The sequence below is a fragment of the Penicillium roqueforti genome (genome assembly GCF_015533775.1).
Source record: "Penicillium roqueforti strain LCP96 04111 chromosome Unknown scaffold_43, whole genome shotgun sequence".
NCBI classification, from domain to species: domain Eukaryota; kingdom Fungi; phylum Ascomycota; class Eurotiomycetes; order Eurotiales; family Aspergillaceae; genus Penicillium; species Penicillium roqueforti.
Window position 1 is genome coordinate 39,333 of NW_024067607.1, and position 16,930 is coordinate 56,262.

At 49.9% G+C, this 16,930-nt stretch overlaps 7 protein-coding genes across 7 annotated transcripts; 4 read left to right on the plus strand and 3 right to left on the minus strand.

Annotated features, from left to right (window-relative positions):
* Positions 1-634: 634 nt before the first annotated feature.
* Positions 635-1,254, plus strand: LCP9604111_9185 (uncharacterized protein; the record flags this gene model as incomplete). Its single annotated transcript, XM_039077411.1, has 4 exons — positions 635-796; positions 863-1,021; positions 1,081-1,175; positions 1,230-1,254. The coding sequence occupies 4 exons, from the start codon at positions 635-637 to the stop codon at positions 1,252-1,254; spliced, it is 441 nt and encodes a 146-aa protein (XP_038924787.1).
* A 976-nt stretch (positions 1,255-2,230) lies between these two features.
* Positions 2,231-4,192, plus strand: LCP9604111_9186 (uncharacterized protein; the record flags this gene model as incomplete). Its single annotated transcript, XM_039077412.1, has 2 exons — positions 2,231-2,801; positions 2,871-4,192. 2 exons carry the CDS (start codon positions 2,231-2,233, stop codon positions 4,190-4,192), a joined length of 1,893 nt encoding a protein of 630 aa, XP_038924788.1.
* Positions 4,193-6,845: 2,653 nt separating this feature from the next.
* LCP9604111_9187 (arginyltransferase) lies at positions 6,846-8,782 on the minus strand (the record flags this gene model as incomplete). The annotated part of the gene is made up of 9 exons (XM_039077413.1): positions 6,846-6,971; positions 7,029-7,279; positions 7,366-7,431; positions 7,490-7,587; positions 7,655-8,059; positions 8,116-8,301; positions 8,358-8,433; positions 8,510-8,554; positions 8,728-8,782. 9 exons carry the CDS (start codon positions 8,780-8,782, stop codon positions 6,846-6,848), a joined length of 1,308 nt encoding a protein of 435 aa, XP_038924789.1.
* Positions 8,783-9,866: 1,084 nt separating this feature from the next.
* On the plus strand, positions 9,867-10,449 carry LCP9604111_9188 (NUDIX hydrolase; the record flags this gene model as incomplete). The annotated part of the gene is made up of 2 exons (XM_039077414.1): positions 9,867-9,915; positions 10,022-10,449. The coding sequence occupies 2 exons, from the start codon at positions 9,867-9,869 to the stop codon at positions 10,447-10,449; spliced, it is 477 nt and encodes a 158-aa protein (XP_038924790.1).
* Positions 10,450-11,299: 850 nt separating this feature from the next.
* Positions 11,300-12,434, plus strand: LCP9604111_9189 (DNA-directed RNA polymerase II core subunit RPB3; the record flags this gene model as incomplete). Its single annotated transcript, XM_039077415.1, has 3 exons — positions 11,300-11,353; positions 11,407-11,972; positions 12,047-12,434. 3 exons carry the CDS (start codon positions 11,300-11,302, stop codon positions 12,432-12,434), a joined length of 1,008 nt encoding a protein of 335 aa, XP_038924791.1.
* Positions 12,435-13,192: 758 nt separating this feature from the next.
* Positions 13,193-14,017, minus strand: cbpA (putative calcineurin binding protein; the record flags this gene model as incomplete). Its single annotated transcript, XM_039077417.1, has 1 exon — positions 13,193-14,017. One exon carries the CDS (start codon positions 14,015-14,017, stop codon positions 13,193-13,195), a length of 825 nt encoding a protein of 274 aa, XP_038924792.1.
* A 137-nt stretch (positions 14,018-14,154) lies between these two features.
* On the minus strand, positions 14,155-16,774 carry LCP9604111_9191 (uncharacterized protein; the record flags this gene model as incomplete). Its single annotated transcript, XM_039077418.1, has 8 exons — positions 14,155-14,199; positions 15,169-15,651; positions 15,702-15,820; positions 15,873-15,909; positions 15,963-16,091; positions 16,141-16,390; positions 16,449-16,540; positions 16,601-16,774. 8 exons carry the CDS (start codon positions 16,772-16,774, stop codon positions 14,155-14,157), a joined length of 1,329 nt encoding a protein of 442 aa, XP_038924793.1.
* Between the last annotated feature and the right edge of the window lie 156 nt (positions 16,775-16,930).

A 16,930-nucleotide genomic window follows, 5' to 3' on the forward strand; every position in this document is an offset into this window, starting at 1 on the left:
GCGTATCGGAGCTAACTGATGATGAAGTATGAGATCATAGGGGCGGGACATAGAAGATAGAGGATACAAGTCGGTTTGTTGCCACAGACAAACCGCCAGCTGTCCCAAGCATTGAACCTCCAAGTCTCAGTGAGAAAGCACAAACAAGGGAGTGAAAGATGTCAGAGCCACAACAGCCACACCGAAGTTTCCGGTTGCGCCCGTCCGCCTGAATCATCTCCCCTCTGATTGGCGGAATGGCGGATTACGAGAGGAAGCGTCGGGGCCCAAGTACAAATAACCAGATTTTCTTCTCTCCCCTTCTTAGTTTTTTCTGTACAGTACAGTGTCATAATAACTTCTCTTTTTATTCTTTCATAATACTTCACAATGGCTCCTAAGAAGCAAGAATCTTTCGCCCCTGGTAAGCTATCTACTTTGCCCCATTGAGCTGAAAGGAGGTCGGGGAGGCGCCATGGAGGTTCAGGGAAGGAAGTGAAGGGTATCTCAATTGGCAACGCGCTTTGTTAACCTGAGATGGTGCTTGAACAACACTTCCTCACCTTTCCTCACATTGCAACTCCCTCGTCAACCTAATTACCTCAATTGCGATCGCTACCACCTTTCGCAAATACCACGCTTGGAAATATTCAACATGACTACCTTCGATGTGTTCTGCACCTTGACGATCATCGACATGCGCGAGGCAGAGCGTGCCAAGGCCACTCTCGTCGAAGAAGCCAAGAAGGAAGCCGACAAAATCGCTAATCTCAACTTCGCTCCAGGTGACGCCGCCAAGGGTGCCAAGCTCTTCCAGGTATGTTCATTATTGCTTCACGCGCAGACAAGTGAAGAGGAAACCTAACGGATATTTTTTTTTCAGACCCGTTGCGCCCAGTGCCACACCACCGAGGCCGGCGGTGCCCACAAGGTCGGCCCCAACCTCCACGGTCTTTTCGGCCGTCACAGTGGTCAAGCCGAGGGTTACGCCTACACCGACGCCAACAAGCAGGCCGGTGTTGAGTGGAACGAGAACTCTCTGGTAAGTGCCAACTGCCACGTTCAATTCCGCTCCGATCGGCGACTAACAATACCTATTAGTTCTCCTACCTCGAGAACCCCAAGAAGTTCATCCCCGGTACCAAGATGGCCTTCGGTGGTCTCAAGAAGACCAAGGAGCGCAACGATCTCATCACGTACGTCACCCGCGAATATCCACACTCCCCTGAACCCCACTGACAACCCCATAGCTGGCTCAAGGATAACACCGCATAAACGACCTGATGTTCTTTTTTATTCCCCGGCTTTTTTTCTGTTTCTCCCCATAGAAGTCTGGGATTATGGCGCCATGGGCTGATTCCCGGGCCTCCCAAGGGACCGGGCTTGTATTTTTATTACAATTTCCATGAGTCAAAATAGATTTGATCTTCTCTTCTCCTCTGCTCCTCTGCTTCTCTGCTCCACTTCGTTTTGATATTCTGTTAATAGAACAAACGTACTCCATACTGCAAACGGGGTTATGCAAGTCTATCCCTAGTGTTTGAGATTCTTCGGATGATCATGGAGGCCTGACTTCTGATTGGCTGGGGGCCCTGGTCGTATCGATTGGGCAAACATGGGCGGTCAGGCACGGATATACTTGAAGAGTACTTGACGAGTACCTTGGTGCTCACTGTTTAGACAACATAAACTCGAAGTACTGGACTCGTACCACCCCTGTGCCTCTCCCGGTATCTGATGTGTATAAACCGTCGAGTCTCAGCACATGACCAGCAGGGGGTAGGCTGATTGGCCCAGCCTCTTCGACCTGGATACAAGTGAGGGGACGCATGCTTTCTCGTCTTCTCATTCCTGATTCCTGCATTGCTCAAGGAGGCGTTTCGATCCCAGTTCCATATTAATCTCCAGCGCGTTACCTGATCGCATCTTAGTCCAACACCAACTATCGAATGTGCCTATCGCGGAGATATCCGGTGTCGCTATCTAGAATTCATTACCTGCCTTGTCGCATCGCATCGCATCATACCTTATCGCGTCTTTGCAGTGGGGTTCATCGCTCAGATATCTTCTGTAACGGCTAGCGCAGGAGACACTGTCCCAGCGCATATACTAACCACTCAGGTTTACCTAAGGAAGTCCAAGTGCTTCAACCGCAACTGATCGCCACTCATAGGCATTGATCTGCGCTTCGTCGCTGAGAACTGCAGTGCCTTTTCTTCTGAGGCGCGACTATCGCGATACGCCGTCCGGGATGCTAGACGAGTTAGACAACGTCTTCGACGACCATCCATCCCTGGACGCGTCGCTCGAAGACTTTGAAAACAATACCAATCCCCAAAGGTCCCCAATGTTCGCCCTGCCATCCCAACACTCCGGATTCCGGTCTGAAGACTCAGACGGAGACGATGGAGAGATCGAGGACCCCACGCAGGAACGATGGTCACCCCCTGGCTTCCATCCACCCGAATATGTCCAAGGCAGTGGATGGTATCGCCACCAGCCCTATCTGCGCAAAGATAACCTCATTGCGGAGTGCTTGCAGCTCAAGCCCACAGTCGGACTTAGTGTTTCCCCTTCCCAGTCGCGCGAGCCAAGTCCACAGTATGAGGATGCGCTCGAGGGCCCCGCGAAGAGTAGACCGGGCGATCGCGCCACCCCAGGCGACGTCTCTGTCGCGGCTAATGTGCCTCTACCGGCGGGCGCAGATAGCCCCCTCCAAGGAAGATCCCCAAGTCCGCCTCCGGCCCCGAATACAGGGCGCGCATCCCGGCGCAGTCCCGAGGACGATGGGGTGGGCTTTGGCGCGGAGAATCTGAGCAACTGTAGGCCCTGTCTGATCTGGTTTCAGTTGCAGGCGCGGGTATACTAACGATTGTTGTGAATGAATAAAGACATTCGCTTTGCAGTGCGTGCAGAAGTCCAGCACCGAGAACCCATTGCCGCGATGTATGGCTACCTACGCTCAAAGTTCGAGCGCATGACCAGCTCCAAGTCTAACACCACCTTATCTATCTTAATCCTTCTCATCTCAGTCGCGTTCATGCGCGCCCTGGTCCTGCCAGGCCTCCCGCAATCGATCCCCGATTTAGTAAAGCTATCCGGCTTCGCACGCTCCTTCGAACCACTGATATACTACTCAGAGAACGGCGTTCAGCAAATCGGCACACTACAAGAAACCGGTGTCGCAGTCTGGGACTTGAGCGAGTCTGTCCGTGGCACAAACATGACCAGCGCACCTATAATCGTGCGCCAACTGGACGAGCTCTCCGACTCCCTCAAGTCCCTCTCTCTCGAGCTAACCCGCTTCTTCGCAAACGTTGACTCGGACATCGACTCCATCCTCATAGTAATGGACTGGGCCAAGCGCGAGCTCGAAACCCTCTCCGCCCAGCCTCCAAGCACCCTCCCCACAATCGTCTTCGACAACATGCACAACATGCTTTCGCGCCTCGGCGCACTAGAACGGTCAGCTCAAATCTCCGATAACGGCGTCCCCGCAACCTCAACAACAACGACGCCCCTCGGCCACCTCGTAATGGCCGTCTTTGGGCCAACCTCCGCGCAGCGGACACGCACAACCCTAACCCGCACCTTCACGGAGTTCCTCGCTGTGCTAGAAGAATCAATAAACAGCGAGCTCACCCACTCAACCGCGCTCTTCGCGCTTTTCGAGTCCATCGACCGCCAGTTCCTCAACCTGCAGCGCACAGTCGTCCGTGAATCCGACGCCCAGGAACGCGCGGAGGGCGAGATGCTTTCTTCCCTGTGGACTCGCGTGCTAGGGCCCGATGCCGCGGCGGTCCGCAAATACGAGAAGAACAAGAAATTGCTCGCGAATGTCCGCAGCCGCACTGTCGCCAATAAACACCTCCTCGTTGACCACCGCGGCCGACTGCTCACGCTGAAGGTCAATCTAGAGACGCTGCGCAGGAAGCTGGTTAGCCCGCTCGTCCGTCGGAATGACTCTGTTAGCTTTGTTGGGTCCGTTGATGGGGGGAACGGGAATGGGCATTCTGGTTCTCCGGGCCGCATGCTTGGGCCTGTTGAGGCTGTTATTGATGGGCAGATCCGTGGGTTGGAGGGGACATATGACTACCTACGGACTGTCCGGGAAAGGCAGAAGGCGAAGCTTATGGAGCTGGTCTATGGGGCTGGGAGGAAGCCAAGTCGGGCTATGATTGATGGATTAGAGGGGAGGGATGATGATGAGTGAAGGGTTGAGGGTCCTGATCTTGTTTATTGTCTTTTCTTTCTTTTGGCCTCATGTATCCTTTTGGCATAGCATCCTGTTCTTGGTTGGGTTCTTTTGTCTCTCCGCTCTGGCGTTCTAGGGCATATCTGGCAGGGGGCATCCGCGGCTGCGGGCTTTTCGTGGGAATATGGTGGCTTACCTGCTGTGCCTTTTTGAATGACTGCTTATTTTTTTCTTTTGTTCTTTGGACTTCGTGGCGAATATGCAGGATTGCGAGGCAAACGGATAGAAACATGTGGCGCCAGCTGGCTTGATTTTACTACATGGCGCTGTCTAGTTATGGGATTCTTTTTTGGGTGTATGAATGAACTTTCTTACTGTTCATAGTCATCGTCCTTGTGTAACTTTATATAAGTTTTTGGTTATACATAGAAATGTCTTCTACAAGGTTTATGTTCTCTGTTGCCTTAGATTGTTGTAGAGTGATTGATGAGCCTCGCATTTCTGCCTTCCATAGCTAAGGATCACCTTTCTAGCTATAACATCGAGAAGAAAGGAATATACAGAAAAAGAACATTTGAAGAGAACATCCAATCAGACATTCGAGGTGATCTTATATCACCTTGAGCCATGAGGCTAGGCTCGATTGGATCTGGCGAGCAATATAACGTTGTCTCAGGGATATGGTTTGCTTGTAGATGGATAGGAAACCGTACATGCATTGAAAATCCATTATAAATTCCAGAGATTTGGCCAACAACATTCGCAAGTGAGATCCATGGTTAGAAGATTGGACTTGCATAAAGCTTGCGATTCTATGTCCATCCACCCAAGGCACTTTGAGCTCGATAACCTATATGGAAGCCCTGTCTGATGAGGGCAAGGTTGTTGTATATATCAAAAACACTGAAATTCTCTCGCTCGGGTCACAGTGGACGTCACAATTTTCGGAGGTATGATGATTTCCGGCCTCATCTGCCACAACGATTCATGAACAACATGATCGGAATTCTAGAATCACAAGAGCATGGAATTTGCCCAGTCCATCCTGGTGGGCGTCCTGTTGAGAGATGGAGGCAAAGGAGCCATCGGGATAATGCTTCCTTCCACTTATGAATTGTATACCGTGGATTATCTGTATTTGCTTCATCGTTTTGTCAGGCTGATATTGCTCGGCCAAATTTATGTCTTCTCGAAAGGCATAGTGAGTGCATGCCCCATGGTATGCGAAAACCTCGGTAGGTGCCACATACACTCTCTCACGCCGAGTTGAAATATCCTGTACTATATTAGTAACCGCTGATGATAAACGAGTGTCCTTACTTACTCTTATACCCCAAGGAGTAGGAGCAATAGGTCAATTCCTGTCTCCTTATTGATATAAATAGAGGATGAGCATCCAACGAAGAGAAAGACAATATTCTGGCCATAAATATAGTTTAGCATAGCATTCCATTCTATTCCGTTCCGCGTGACATAGCAATTGACCCCCTCTGTATGTATCAAATATGATAGACTTAGGATAGAAACCGTGCAGGTGCGTGAACGTGTTGGGAAGTAGACAAAGGGAGGGAGTCTTAGATGGTACTAAGACAGCAAACAAAGTTGATACCACCTGGGCACGACTCAGCTACATAATTATTTTTTTAAACGGCAAGCATCAAGGAGACCAGAGGGTATTCGGTCTAGTTGGAAAAAGAAAGACGTGGTTTCGTTGATGTGATCCACCACCAAAATTGCCTCCGAGATAATAATGAATAACATGACTATTTCTATAAATATCCGACTTCACAGAATTCAATGTAAATACCGGTCGATCAATCGCTGGCCCAGATAACCAATCCTCCATTCCACCAGAAGGCCCACATATAAAAGAAGAAACCCCCATAGAAACGCGAGGGCTTGGTGGAGGGAGGGCCAACTTGAGTCCTGAAAGTATTCCCCAAATGCAACTCCCTTCGATTCGTACCGCGACAACCTTAATAAGGGGTTTCAACGGCTGTTCGATAGATGGACATGTCTTGATCCTATCCAATTAGAAATCGGTACTTAAAGAGTTAGTAGAGAGTTTCAATGCCAGGAAGGTGCCTCTTACTAGGAACCCAAATCTCATCTCTTTCATGCGGATCGTATGCTCCGTGAAATCAAACCTGGCTGAGCACCTCCCCTTTAAGGGCCAGCGTAGATAAGGAAGAACGATCGAGGGATTCGAGATGACTAGGTGCCAAAGGCCCGCGTGAAAGGGTATGAGTATTAGGATGGTGAGAAAAGTCAGAAGAGTGAGGAGAGTTGAGAGAGTTAAACAATGAATCACGTGGGCATGGTTTCCTAGTTAGGTAGGCACGTAGATACGCGTGGAAGGAAAGCGCGATCTATGACATTGAATTTGGGGCGTACACGTCACATATCCTTCAGGACTAGTAGAAGTCGAGCTTCTAGCATTTCATTGATTCAAGGAACTTTATAGACTTACCAGGTTGCTTGCTAAGAATTGTCATTTGGATCTAGAATTAAGATAATCAGAGACTGCCTCGATTTGGCGGATTTGACTGAATTGCATGTGAATCAATTATTCGACACAATTACTCTATATCTGTTCCATATTCGTTGCGGGTGTTTGGAACCCCAGTCGGTCTCGGTGATAGTAAACCTAGGCTCAAATCGCCGTCTTTGATCAACCGAGCAAGTCTACTGCGCTGTTTCGGACAACCTTCGGGCCCAGGACTGCGGCCAACTCGGCCACGATTCCCTTGATGGACATTGGCGAAGTAATTGACATCGTTTCCCATTTGACCAGATCCTATTTTGATTTAGTAAAGACATCCCTAGGACCGAAAATCATAGAATACATGCATACCTTCATGTGAACAAAATTGTTGTCAAAGAACAGCAGCCAATGATCCAGGTCCAGTGCTTCCACTTGGGGGATAGTAAGAACACCAGGCATACCGAGATCGAAGAGGGAAACCTCCTCTAGATCGGCATCACTTTCCGGGACCAGAGGCGCAGGCGAGGATGTTCGGTCTCGAGACAAAGAGACATAGGAACGGGAATTAAGCTTCTCCATCAATTCGCCATCAAGCGGGTCCCAGTCGGAGGATTCAGGGTCTGAGAAATAGAAAAGGGTTAATGTTGTGCATGATTTTCACGTAGTACAAAAGTATGTACCAAGACTAGACACGAGTCGAACCTACCAAGGATGTACTGGGGGCGGAAATTGGCCTTGTAACGCATCTTCTGGCAGTTATGAATGTAGTACCCTATATGTCGATTGTCAGAGATGCACGAATAAGGACCAGTTCCACGACTGCGACCTACCCATGTAGTAGTACATATACTGATTCTCGATCGAGAAGGCAATTTCACGCATAGCGCTCAGCTTGCCGATTTCCCATTGCTCATAGGCGGGATCGTAGCTGTGTGGAACCGAACATCAGCTTATCACATTTAGGTGTCTTCGGGTGTAGTCAGCCATTATCTTACAAGACATAGACGGAGCTAACGCCGCTGGGGACCAAGTCCAATACTGCGACAGCAATGAGCTCGCCATCAAGACGATAGCATTGATGCCATGAACCGAGTTTCTTCTCGGAAGCATTGGCGGCGGTTAGGGGATTCGGAGTTCGCTTGATACCTGTGCATAAGAAGCGTTGAAAGTCCTTGGGTTTCCAGTGAGAGACATCCTCTTTATGGATGGCCGTTTGATACTTGAGGAACAGCTCAAACTTCGCCTGAGACACAGAGTCACCTTCAATGGTGACTTCAAAGCGGTGCGCTGGTTCAATGGGAAGCTTGGTAGCAGGGTCAATTGGCCGTTTGACGTGGTCGTACTCGCTCTGGTGGACAGCGGGCAGAAGGTCAAAGTGGCACTTGCGGTGCTTTTTCTCTCTATGCGTTGATTAGCAGTCATCTGATAGCAAGATTGGTAATATAGGATTGCTTACTCGCGGGTTTGCGGACAAAGCCGGGATGCCTTTCGCATATACTCGGGACCTAGAATGAATTTGTTCCATTTGTTAATGGCCTTGCGCTGATCCCGGCGGGGCTGATAAGCAGATGCCTCTAATCTCAGGGTGTAGTGAGGACAACAAGACCGAAGCAGGTTTTGTTTATAGTAGAGGTTTCCCGATCTAAATATGTCAGTATGGTCTGATGGGCTACAGGGAAATTGAACCGGGGTTCATACCGTCGCCAGCCACCATTGATTAGCTCTTGATAATGTTCCGGGAGTACGGACGTGGAACTGGCGTAGTACGATGCATCTTTTACTAGTCAGCATAGCCATTCTAGACCTGAAAGAAGAAAAATGGGCCAACAAAGCAGTCAGGGGCAACCAACTTCCATCTTTGGACTTGCAGTAGCCACACGAGTTCTTTTGGTAACCTGAGAGCACATCACATTAGTTTCTGCATCGAAATGGACGATCAAAGAGCTGCATGCATTGGCGTTGCCATCCCCGCCAAATTCCCCTCAGCGGTAGCGCTCTGGGCCAGTGGAACTACCACGGGGTAACAGAGGCCTATCTCAGTGGTTCCCTGCAGGAGAGTGGGACGTACCTAGGGGGCGGAATAGCGACAGTTCTCGCGCGCGTTCGGCGTCAACCCGTTGCATGTTTAGATTGGATGTCCGTTGGCGTGCACTGGCGAGTGGACGTGAGTTGTAGTATCGGAAGAGATGAAGTCGGAGAAGCCGGCGGGGGTTAATGTTGTAAATGCGGACTATACGGCAAGGGGGACCTGACTACGTTTATGCGTGCTTATGTAGTTTTTTTAGGTCTAGTTGGGTCGACCTAGTTAGGTCTGTCTATGCATCTCATCGCTCCAGCCACACGGCCGATCTTATAGTTTCTGGTCGAAACTCCCGAAATTCTCCCATCTCGGTACCAAATCCCGTTGTAAGAGGCTCATTACCCGACGCACACAGGGTTATGAGATTGGATGATTGGAATAGTAAGCGTACATTACAGTAGGTCAGAGCGGATTGTGGCAAATATAGCAAAATACAGCAGATTCTAGCAAATATAGAAACATCCCAGTTACTTCTTCCATCTGGAGTGTCACATGACCATATATAGAGTGAAACAGAGTAAAGTCAAGGCCATTGAACAGGTTACGCGCTCTCTGTTGTGGCTAGAGTCACTATAGTGCACAATATAACAAAGACAAGTTGAGATAGTCAAACAAGAGCACAAAAAAATAAAAAAAAGACACAAAAAACAAAGGAAAAAATCGAAACGTACCTCGACTCTTCTCCCGGGCGCCGCCGTGCCCCTCCATTCCCACTTCTCTTCGTTTCTCCATTCCTCAATAACCTCCCATTTCTCAGTTCTTCTTTTGAAAACCATGCCTATTTCCACTTACCATTCCAATCCCCCGTCAGGCATGAACGGGAAGACCTGATCTCCATTGCCTACCTCCGCAATATCCAGAAAGAGAAAAAAAAAAATTTCCCCCGACCGCCCTCGCGCTGTACTCCCGTCCCTTGACACCACCCTAGACACCTGGAGCTTCCTCCCTCACCTCAGAGACCTGACAGGCTCCGAGGGAGCTTCCGAGAGCATCATCCATCGGGTTTTCCTTGATCTTTTCGATATCCTTGGCCTTTCCACTCTTTTTCTCCCTTTCTTCCTTTCCCCGACTTTCCACCCCTCACCAAATCCTGGAGTAATTCCAAAGATATTCGATTGTCTATTACAATGGCTCAAATACGGTCTATGGAAGCCCGCGTTGGGCGGAAAAACCAACGTGAGTTATCGCTGGTGTCGCTTTGCGGCTGCGCACGTGGGGGGGCACCCGTACCCCTTACGTCTACACTGTCCCCGTGTTTCCTGACTCTAACGGCTTGGCATAGGCTACGGCTCAAAAGGCGAGCGACTGGTAGCCGGCGTTGTCCCTATTTCCGCCGACAAGACCAAAGTCCTCATGATTCAATCCGCAGGACCCGGAGGCTGGGTGCTCCCCAAGGGCGGTTGGGAGCTCGATGAGAAAACTGCCGAGCAGGCTGCATGCCGTGAGGCCTGGGAGGAAGCGGGTGTCATCTGTGTCGTGACCAGAGATCTGGGACTCATTCCGGACATGAGACCCTCCGGCCTTCTCACGGCGCACGCGCCCAAAGCCTCATATCAGTTCTTCGAAGTCACCGTCCAGCAGGAGGAAACCGAATGGCCCGAGATGCACAAGCGGAAACGGCAGTGGGTTTCGTATACACAGGCTGCCACTGCCCTTGCAAATCGGCCCGAGTTGCTTGAAGCCTTGCATCGCAGCTCTTTAAAGCGGTAGCCTCGATCGCGTGCACATTCGGTTCTCTTGCAGATCAAACACCCCCCCTCCCTCTTTTTTTCTACCTCTATGTGCACTGCTATCCCGAGAGAGCTGCTCCCTGATAATGACTCGACATGAACTCCAAAAAACGGTGGCTTCGTCGCTTCTACTATTGGCTTTGTCTACCTTTACCTTTTTTTGCATCTTCGACGGGCTGCCGCTACCCGTCTGCTGTTTCATTTGCGAATGAACATCTGAGCCTGTGTTGCTTTGCTTTGTCTCCTTCTGATAGACGTCTTTCGCAAGCAGACTTGAAGGCTTTGGGACGTTCTTGCATTGATACTGGAGGATACCTTAGCTTATCAACTGTGATATCGGATTACTTTATCCTGAATCAATTGCACGGCTTCAATTGCCAGATTTGAATCGAGCGCACACTTCTTTTAGTTCTAGATACCAGTCTTTTGGATGGATTCAGTGTTTATACCCAGCAACTGAATCGAATCTGAAATACTTCCTCCACTCTCTAATCTGAATACGAAGAAGAGAACCGTAGAATAAATAGAAAATAAGTGAAAGCATTTTATTATGGCTGTAAATGTAAAAAAGAATGACTCGATATTGGCACTTTCAGAGGCTGTGACCCGATTAGGCAAAGCGCAAAAAGCTGTCTCCGAGGGAGCAAACCCGCGTGCCCTCAAGCCAACTTCGCGCCCAATTCATCTACCACAACAATTCTCATTACCCTGTCATTCGCCACTGCACTCCGCACTCTTCAACCTACCGTCTTTCTTTTACGCCCCGCAGATAAACATCTTCAGCTCCAGACAAGGGTGGCAGCGAGCAGCGCTGCCGCATACATACCAACATGGATTACGAAATGGATCTCGAGCCCACAGGGCCCCAAGTAACAGTCCGCGAGGTAAGCTGAGACATCCACAGAGCAGCAGGACATAAGACTCACAAATTCCACAGGCGGAACCTTACCGCGTCGATTTCAGACTGACCGCAGTCGACCTCTCATTCGCCAACTCCCTCCGACGAGTTATCCTCGCCGAAGTGCCCACTTTGGCACTCGACATCATCGAAATCGAAAGCAATACCTCGGTCCTCCCTGATGAGTTCCTCGCCCACCGCCTCGGCATGATCCCCTTGAACTCGTACAACTGCGACCAAGATCTCGACTACACGCGAGACTGCGACTGCGAAGACCACTGTGTGCGCTGCAGCGTGACACTATCTCTGCATGCGCGCTGCAGCAGCGGCATCATGTCTGTCTACGCGCGGGATCTGGTTGTCGTCGGCGAGCGGATCAACGACAAGATCGGCGATCCTGTAACCACTGACCCCGAGAACAAGGGTTCCTTGATCTGCAAGCTGCGCAAAGGGCAGGAGATTAAGATGACTTGTCTAGCAAAGAAGGGAACAGCTAAGGAGCATGCGAAGTGGGCGCCCACTGCTGCTGTCGGCTTTGAATATGACCCCAACAACAACCTGCGCCATGTGGACTACTGGTATGAGCAGGATCCGGTGAAGGAATGGTACGTATCTAGGCGTTGAGCTGGTATTCACGAGTTTTCTTCGATCTATCTGCTAACATACCGACTCTTGATAGGCCTATCTCTGAAAACGCTGCCTGGGAACCCGCTGCCAACCCCGACCAGCCCTTCGACTACGATGCTGAGCCTAATTGCTTCTACTTCGACGTGGAGAGCATTGGCAACCTTGAGCCAGATATGATTATCCAGCAGGGTATTGTGGCGCTCCAGCGCAAGCTGGCAACCACCGTCTCCGTGCTCTTGGGTGAAGGTGAGGATGGACATGGCGGAGGTGCTGACGATGCTGAGATGATGGGTGCCAATGACCCCGATGCTTACGAGCCACCTGAGGGCATTGACGGAAACATGACTGCCTACGGAAACGGTGCGGCTAGTGCTTGGGGCGCTAGTGCACAGACACCGTATGGTGCTACGCCTTACGGACAGAGCAGCTATGGGTTCTGAACGTGCATAACCCAGCAAATAAAAATAAAGCCTGAGCATGCGCAATGGAGTTTTGATTTCCTGGTGAATGGGGGCGCACTCTGGAGTTTTCCATTCTTTGTATCTTTTGCTGTGGGGACAGTCTTCTGATGATAGAGAATGACTGGTCTCTGTATCTCAAATATCTACTCGATGGTTCAGTGAACCTGAAAATACTGAATATCATGGAACTTGCTAAACTATGAAATATCTTCCTATAAGTTCTCATGCGGGAATCAACAATAAAACTCAGTCAATGCCCTAGACTACTAACCAATCACGAAAATCTACATGCTCTTGTTTCTTGGTAGATACAGGACTTCAAACCGGCTCAAGGTCGGAACAAGCCCTCAAGGCTTTATTGTCCTAGCTTCTACACCTGTATAGGACTAGGCAGAGATCTATGGAGCAGTGTGTGGTCACTCTTTGACTGCAAATTGACGATGTCGGAGCTCACTATCAAACCAAGAAACTGAGCCAACAATAACATTAGTATAGATTATCAGATACAACTACCAAAGATCAGATATGAATATGCAATGTTTATTTAAGAATCTTATTAAGAATGGTCCTCGTAAAGCAATAAAGAATAACGTCAAGCAAATCCCGGAAAAGCTGCTGAAATGCCCATCCTTTCCCAACGCCTGGCATGCCACAGATGCGACTATACACAATAAACAACCATGCCTCGCTAAAAATGCAGAATGTAGAACACAAAAGAACAGCATCCCCGGAAAACACTACTCCATCAACTCAAGCGGCGGACGAGAAGTCTTAGGCGGCATCTGGTTAACCGACATCTCAATGGGGCTCATCGCATCCATATCCACATCCTCATCCTCAGCACCCAGCGTCATATCCTCAACCATAACCGCCGGAAGATGGGGACTGTCACCATGGTCCTCGGGGTGGTAGATGATGGTGCTGCTCCTGCTACGCTGATGGCCAGCAAGCGGCCAGCTGGACGTGCGCTTGTCCGAGGAGATAGAGACCGGCGTTGCGGGGTCGACTGCAGCCGGCTCGGGCTGCGCATGGTCATGGTCTGTCTTCAGCATCGCCAGTGCGTGTGCTAGATCCGTCGCGTGGACTTCCTTGTTGGGCGGGCCCTCGGTGCGCACGACCCATCCGTGCGGCGGGCTGGGCGGTGGCGAGATGAAGAACATCTTGGAGACTTGCGGGGCTTCGAGGAGTTTCGGTCGGCCGCCGTCTAGGAGTGCTGTCGGCTCGCCGAAGTAGATCCGCGGGTACACATTGCGGTCTAGGAGGCGTTTGCCGTCCAGGAGTTTACGCACTGCCGTGGCGTCGATTTCGTTGTGGAAGGAGCACACGATGCGGCGCATGGACGGGAGTGGGGAGAAGGAATTCAGAGGTGCCACTTCGGTGATTTGTTTGCGGATTTCCTCCAGTGCTGGGGGTTGGAAGACAAGTAGATCGTGCAGACCGGTGATTAGGAGGGTGTTGGAGGGTGGTGTTGGCTGGGAGAGTGGGGGCATGTTGGCAATATCTAGGGATAGGGATGGCCGCGAGGAGTGGGATGGGGTAGTCATTGAAACTGAAGTAGCCATTTTGTGTGTAGGTTGTATGTTTTGGGTATGTTGGAGGATGTTGGATAAGGAGAAGATAAAGGAGGTTGCCACCGGATAAGAACTGGTTTAGAGAAACGTTCTAGAATGTCCAATGGACTGTCGGATGGCGAGATTATTCAGAATTGTTTGAACTGGAAAGACAAAGGACTCTGGATCTGTCTCTATTTAATACAAGATGGTATGTTTTTTCGTGAGGCGCAGCTGTCCTTGCACTGCCTCTGGCATACATACCACGTCTTTATGTTCCTGGCGATCCACCTGTTCCCGGTTCCAGCCCTCCTTCAGATCAAAGAGCTGTGACGATCTACTATATTTTGCTTCATTCGACTGGATTCTACTAGAATAAACTATAGCCTTCCGTCCTTCCGAGCCATAATCTCATGCGTGCGCCACACACGCCACGCAGAATTCAGTTGATCCTTTGACCTGCACCAGCCACACCCCGTGACCTCAACAGAAGCTCCGCCCCTTTTGACGGAACATCCGACTTAACCGAACAAGGAAAAGTACGATGTTCACATCGTATACTCCTATACAAGGTTATTCCTTATCACTAGCCTTGCCTAAGCCCCATTGGCTTGCACTTTTATCATTCTGCCTACGCCTCTAGGGCCATCCACTATCGCATTGCCACTTGTGTTTTTCTCCCAAGCCTTGGATAACCAACCCAATGTTTTACAATAGTAAGCCTGGGAGGCTGGGACTAGACACGTTTGCTTCAGTCATCAGGCTCCTCAATTGATTATTTATGGAGCGTATACCCTATCGATTCCCGAGACATGGTGAAAGCATAGTGGAACAGATATTCGTGGCACATCCTGGCCCACAAGCCTTGCTCGGGAATTCAGATCATCTGTCCTAACTATCCGTTGTATAGCACACCAGACCCTAGTCTTGCTTTTCGGCCGAATGTCGCAAAAGCTAATCGGATAGGTACATAGATTCCGATGAACAGATGTCTTTCGGGTGTCTCACCAGTTAAAATGTCAAGAAAAAGTAACCACATAGCATAAACACAATCCTCTATGTGCTAAATAAATCAGGAATCAATCAACGACTCTATTCTATAACTTGCTTCCTTGGAGTTGGATCTCTCCACCTGTCTTCCTTTCTGGTCTAGCAAGGCGTACCTGTCGCTGCGCCCGTTCCTGCTCAACGACAGCGTTGAATGCAGCTTCAACATCGTGTTCCGAGAGCCACTCCGTATTTGGCCTGCTAGTCATCCGAGCAACAAGCGCAGCATCCTCTTCTTCGGGTGTCGCAAAAATAGTACTTTTCTTGTCGATCTGGCTATGCACAATGCCCAGCAACCGAGCTGTATGCGGCTGCCTGGTTTGAGTGTACAGCCGCAATGCCTTGTTGATATTTCCAGCTGATAACGTGGCCTTTCTTGAAGAGAACACTTCCTTGAATGCAAGGCCAAGGGCGAGGGAGTCATCTAACGCCAGCGAGCCTCCGGCTGCGAAGGAACCGCCATGAGCATGGGCTGCGTCTCCGACTAGAGTCACTCGCGACCCAAAGACCCAAGACGGGAGAGCATCTCCTGCGAAATTGGGATAGAGATTTGTAGATGGTGTAAGCTCGGTCAGAGCTTTGACCGTGGGGTTCCATTCCTAAAGGGTGTGAGTCAGCTGAAGCTCAGATAGGTCAATTGAGAACATACCTTGTATCGCTCTCTTAGGAACTCCACATTGCCAAGTTGATCCCACGCAATGCTTTTCTCCACCTCTTCTACCGAACGCGGGTCATCGTATGCACCGACGGTGGTGTACTGGTCCTTGCCTGGTTTTGTCAGATCTATGCAGCCGTGAAATGCTGGTTCTTTTTCACTTACCAAGACGAGACGCAAAGAAGTTGTCTTTAGGACCCCACTGACAGTTTGTTAGCGACGATTTTAAAGCTCCCTAATGTAGCGATAACATACCCAATGCATCGAATCAGCAGGCAAATCAGGGACCTTGCCCTCTACCAACGAGGCATCAAACGTCGCCCTCATGAATATCTTCCCACTGAACCGTAGTTTATAATCTGGGATGAATGATTGTCTGACACTCTGAACAGGAGTTAGCAAAGCACAATGCTAACCAAGCTATATCACAAACCGATCGAATCCCATCGGCCCCAATGAGGATATCTCCGTGGGCACTACTCCCGTCCTCGAAATACAACGAAACTCCATCCTGATTGGCTTCTGCGCGCGCAATTTTCTTTCCCAAGTGGATTGACTCTTTGGGGACATGCTCGAGCAGAGCAGAGTGCACATGGCCGCGGTGGAAGCGGGTAGTATGGTGACGGGGATCGGGGACGTTAGTGTGAGTGTCTGTAGACACGACTTGGTTCGTTTTCCAGTGGCTATTTATCAATCAGCATGCTGAGTAGTACAACTCGAGTCTATGTGATAGATCCACACCGGAATATTTGTGGGATTCCACTCGGGCCTCTGAACCCAACTTCGTCTGTTAGGGCATTGTGTACGCCGAGTTTCTCCAGTGTGCGCATGCCCTGATATTTCATCACGGTTAGGTGCTTTAATCATTTCAAGAGAATGCGCGAGATACCTACATTTGGACTGAGTGCGATACTAGCTCCTATTTCCAAGAGCTCTGGAGCCTGTTCATATAGCTGGATATCCAAGTTCGGAACGGTTGATACGCGTGTTAGCGATATAGCCGTGGCCAGACCTGCGATGCCTGCGCCGGCAATCAAGACGCGAATAGGTTCCTTTTTTTCTGTCATATTGATATAATTGGATATTCGTCGATTCGGCAGGGATCAGTTCGATAAAAAGTTACTTCTGGTAAAAAAATTTTATAGTTCCGGTCTATCGCGGCCATGACTTCGGAGCTTTTAAGCACGCCAACAATGCAGCGCTGACGCAACCCCGCAATGGCG